Source organism: Piliocolobus tephrosceles, chromosome 19 (genome assembly GCF_002776525.5).
Source record: "Piliocolobus tephrosceles isolate RC106 chromosome 19, ASM277652v3, whole genome shotgun sequence".
NCBI classification, from domain to species: domain Eukaryota; kingdom Metazoa; phylum Chordata; class Mammalia; order Primates; family Cercopithecidae; genus Piliocolobus; species Piliocolobus tephrosceles.
In genome coordinates this window covers 865,269-870,166 of record NC_045452.1, presented here as the reverse complement: position 1 = coordinate 870,166, position 4,898 = coordinate 865,269, and the positions used below count along the sequence as shown (strand labels likewise).

At 51.6% G+C, this 4,898-nt stretch overlaps 1 protein-coding gene across 1 annotated transcript; it reads left to right on the top strand.

The window, feature by feature from the left end:
- The first annotated feature begins 638 nt into the window (after positions 1-638).
- Positions 639-4,681, top strand: PRAME (preferentially expressed antigen in melanoma). Its single transcript, XM_023197947.1, is given in 4 exon segments — positions 639-767; positions 1,127-1,750; positions 4,139-4,644; positions 4,647-4,681. Coding segments are annotated over 3 exon segments (1,149 nt in total). The 5' UTR covers positions 639-767; positions 1,127-1,142.
- The last annotated feature ends 217 nt before the right edge of the window (positions 4,682-4,898 follow it).

The window sequence follows — 4,898 nt, the reverse complement described above, 5'->3', positions numbered from 1 at the left end:
GACCACAGGGCGCACAAGGACAGAAGCAGAGAGACAAGTTAGAAGGCCACTGCAATAATGGGGGCAAGAGATAATGGCTTGGTAAAACTGGAAGTGATGAGAACTGCTCAGAATCTACATACGCTTTGGGAGAATTGATGTGGAGTTTGGGGACAGTGTCCTTAGTTATGTGTTCATGATCTTAATGGTGAAGGCAGAAGAGGAAAGTGTGGGTCAATTCAAAGCCTCTACAGCCTGGCAAGGAATAGATCTAAACCCCTGAGGTTCTGGATCCCATGTCCCCAGGGCCTGAGGGCTTCGGGGTCTCAGGCTTACAAGACCTGAATGTTGGGGTTTTGGTCCTGAATGGAGGGAGGAGCCAGCATTTGGTTCTGTGATAGATGCGAAAGGCTTGTATCTCCCACGTTGGCCTGGGAGCGATGGTAAGCCATTAGTCTTCTGAGGATTTCTACCTTCTTCTGCCCCAGGTCCATGGAGGTGAACCACCCAGCACCTCTCAGGCTCTTGGAACTTGCAGCCCACAGCCTGCTGAGCAATGAGGCTTCAGTTCTACTGGTGTTGGAACAGCTCACGGTGAACCTTTTCCCGCCACTACTCACTGCTGCATTTGCCAAGGGGCACAGAAAGGCTCTGAAGGCCTTGGTGCAGGCCTGGCCCTTCCCCTTTCTCCGTCTGGGCTCTCTGATAGTGCAGTGGCCCAACCAAGACAGCCTGCAAGCTGTGGTGGATGGGCTGGAGGCCTTTTCTGCCCACAGGGCTTGTCCCAGGTAAGGGGGATGCTGGGAGCAAGACCTCAGCTCAGAGCCAGAGGGAGGGTGAGCTGAGATCCAGGGGAGGGGAGCGTTCAATCGGCTAGGGGAACAAGTGGGGAAACTATATGTTTGTAAGTTAAGTGGTTGATGGTACAGCTACAAGGCTTTAAGGAGAGGGCTTTTTACCTTCTAGGGGTGGTGATATGAGGTGTATGAGGAATAGGGGCTGGCAAGGAGCCTGAGTGAGGGACGAAAAGCCCATTAGAGAGGAGAGGCGAGGCGGGCTGGTACTGGGGTCTGGGGAGCGGCCCAGGACTGCTGCCGCTCATCCTACCTGGGCTCCCCAGCATCTCATCACGCCCGTCTCCCCACAGGAAGTCAGAACTGAGGATGCTGGATTTCACCCTGGACTCTGAGCAAGTCCACAGTAAAGGGGCTTCTGAAGCCTTGGCCAAGTTCCCATTTTGGTTACCATCAACAGTCAAGGCAGAGATGCCCCAGGCCGCGGCCAGGCCCAAGCCAACAGAGAATATGAAAAAAGGACCAAAGCAGCCATGGGAAGCAGTGGAAATACACGTTGATCTTTTCCTACGAGGCCCCTTCAAGTTAGATAAGTTCCTCTCCAGCCTCCTGACGAAAGTGGAACAGAGCCACGGGGCCCTGCATCTCTGCTGTAGGAAGTTGCACATTGAGGAGATGCCCTTCCACAGTCTGCTGGGGATCCTGAAGACACTCAAGCTGGATTTCATCCAGGAGCTGGAGGTGTTTGACTGGTTTGACTGGTTCTGGGCATTGTCAGATCCAAACCTATCTGCAACACAGCTGGGAAGGATCTTCAACCTGCGCAGCCTCAAACTCATCTACTACAACTGGGCCTTCTCCTCACGGGGCGAGCGGCCCTCCAGCTACTTCCTCTCACAGCTGACCAGGCTGGGCCACCTCCAGAAGCTGCACCTGTCTTACTCCTACCTTTCAGGCAACCTACATTATGTACTCAGGTGAATGGGTGGACAGGGGCATCCAAAGAGTTCCCTGAATACTCCCAAGTGAGGTCAGGACAGGGGAACAAGACAGGAAATGGGGCCCATTCTTAGATGCTCATGGAATTGTGGGTACAGCCTGGGAATCCAGGGTTCAGATGCAGTTGATGGCTGGAATCTGCTTTGGAAACATATTTGATGGGGAAAGATGCATGTTGCTATAAAAATAAAATCCACTTTGGGAGGCTGAAGTGGGAAGCTTGCTTGAGGCCAGAGTTGGAAACCAGCCGGGGCAACAAAGTGAGACCACATTTCTACAAATAAATACGCAAAAATTAAGGCCAAGCACGGTGGCTCATGACTGTAATCCCAGCACTTTGGGAGGCAGAGGCAGGTGGATCACTTGAGGTTAAGAGTTTGAGACCAGCCTGGCCAACATGGTGAAACCCCATCTCTACTAAAAATACACAAATTAGCCAGACATGATGGCATGTGCCTGTAATCCCAGCTGCTTGGGTGGCTGAGGTAGGAGAATCTCTTGAACCCAGGAAGTGGAGGTTATAGTGAGCCAAGATCGTGCCACTGCACTCCAGCTTGGGCAACAGAGCAAGACTCCATCTCAAAAACAAAACAAAAACAAAAACAAAAATTAGCTGGGCATGGTAGTGCACCTTTCGTCCCAGCTACTCAGGAGACCAAGGCAGAAGGATTGCTTGAGCCCAGGAGTTTGAGGCTGTAATGAGCCATGATTGTACCATTGCACTCCAGCTTGGGCAACACAGCGAGACCCTGTCTCAAAAAAAATTACAACAAATTTAATTTAAAGATCTAATTGGCTTTTTTTCTCTTTAGAGACATGGGGTCATTTTGTCACCCAGGCTAGAGTGCAGTGGCACGATTACATATCACGCAGCCTCAGACTCCTGTGCTCAAGCTACCCTCCAGTCTCAGCCTCCTAAGTGGCTAAGACTACAGATGCACACCACTACACCTTGCGAATTTGTTAAAAACTTTTTTGTAGAGACAAGGTCTTGCTTTGCTGCCCAGGCTGGTCTTGAGCTCCTGGCCTCAAGCCATCCTCCCGCCTCAGCCTCCCAAAGCACTGAGATTACAGGCATGAGCCTCCACGCCTGGCCTTCTAATTGGCTTAGGTTTGTGATTCACAAATTGGGACAGCCTCCCATTCTGTAAAATAGAATAAGAGCTCTGGTGAGCTGAGCAGAAGAGACTGGCTTTATAAGCAGAAAAGTGATGAAAAAAGCCAAAACAAAAAGCAGATTGGTCAGTTGACAGTTACTTTCCTTATAGGGTTAAAACAGAGGGCACTTCCTTATCATCCTGGGCCCCTTCTGATTAGTTGGTGTGAATCTCCTGTTTTTTGGAAAACTGACGAGTTTCAAAGTTCAGTTTGATTACCTGGCACTTAGCACAAGTGACTGCATTCTGGTTTGCTCTGGTCTTTTGAGGTCTAGTGCAGGAGCTTAGTCCAAAACAGTGGGCTTCCATGTATTTCATTTAATTTTTTAATTTTTTTTTTTTTGAGACAGAGTCTCTGTCACCCAGGTTGGAGTGCAGTGGCATGATCTCGGCTTACTGTAATCTCCACCTCCCCGGTTCAAGTGATTCTCCTGCCTCAGTCTCCCAAGTAGCTAGGGTTACAGGCATGGGCCACCACGCCTGGCTAATTTTTGCATTTTTAGTAGAGACGGGGTTTCACCATGTTGGCCAGACTGGTCTTGAACTCCAGACCTCAGGTGATCCACCCACTTTGGCTCCCCAAAGTGCTGGGATTACAGGTGTGAGCCATTGCGCCTGTCCTAATAATATGTTTATTTACTCAGCAAACCTTTTCAGGCACTGCTGAATGTTACGCTGGTTCCCAAGAAAAGATCCTGAGACAGCACAGGTTAGGCCTCTCCTTCTGAGCTCATACTGCCCCAGACAGGTGGGTACAGAGCTCTGAAGGACAATCAGTATCCACTCTGTGCACGTCTCCTAGAAATTTCCAGATAGGGCATTCAGGACCCCCGGCCCTGGCTTAAACGGAAGCCCGAGCAGCAGCTTCCCCATACCCAAACCTGAGGAATAATGGGCTCAGCCTATGGTTGCTTCTCATCAGATAAGCTCTTTCAAGTGGCTCCTCTCAGCAGTTATATTGGGTATGGATAATATGAGTCTCCCTTTCACCAAAGAATAACTTAGAGTTGGAGGGGTTCGTGGAGGACCTGGTAGGTCTGTTGAGAGAGAGCCAGGCCTTGGGACACCAAAGGACATGCTTCTGACTCTGCTGGTAAATGGCTTCCCTGATGAGGGGGTGGCCATAGGACTGGCCTCCTCATGGACAAGTAGGTGTTTTGGGTGGGGGTCCTGGGCCCTGCCCTCACATAGCCACCCTTCTCTCCTCAGCTGTCTGTGGGTTCCACTGCATTCCCTGGAGATCTGCTACTGCAGGCTTCTCGACACTGACATCACCTACTTGTCCCAGAGCCCTCATACCACTTGCCTGAAGAAGCTGGATCTGAGTGGCAACAACCTGTCCTACATGATCCCTAGGCCCTTGGGGACTCTGCTGAGGGAGGTCTCAGGGACGCTGCAGCACTTAGACCTGAACCACTGCCGGCTGAAGGATGCCCACCTCAATGCCCTCCTGCCTGCCCTGTGCCGCTGCTCCCACCTCAGTTCCCTGAGCCTCTCCGACAACCCCATCTCCAGTGCCTGCCTCCTGAGCCTGCTGGAGCACACAACGGGGCTGATGGAGCTGAAGCAGGTACTCTATCCTATCCCAGTCGACTGCTGCATGTACCTGCATGGCCTCTCCTGGGGTCCCGTGAACAAGGACAAGCTGCGCCAGTTGCAGGCTGAGATACAGAAGCAGCTGCAGGCCATGCAGCGGGCTGACATGCAGTGGAGCCCCCCGCTGCCCTTGCTTATGCAGCTGGTGCAGTTTGAATGAGGAGCAGAAGCCAGGCTCAGAGAACAGAAGTCAGAGAGGGCAGCTGGAATCACAGCTGGGGCCACATGTTGTTTGCAAGGAACATAAAATAAACTTCCATGGGAACTGTCTGGTGCTTTCTTCATTCCCCTTGCTCCCCTTTCCCAGTGCAAAGCCTGGCCTGTTTCACCTGTTCATTATCCAGCCACACGTTATCCAGGTAGCCCTACCGCC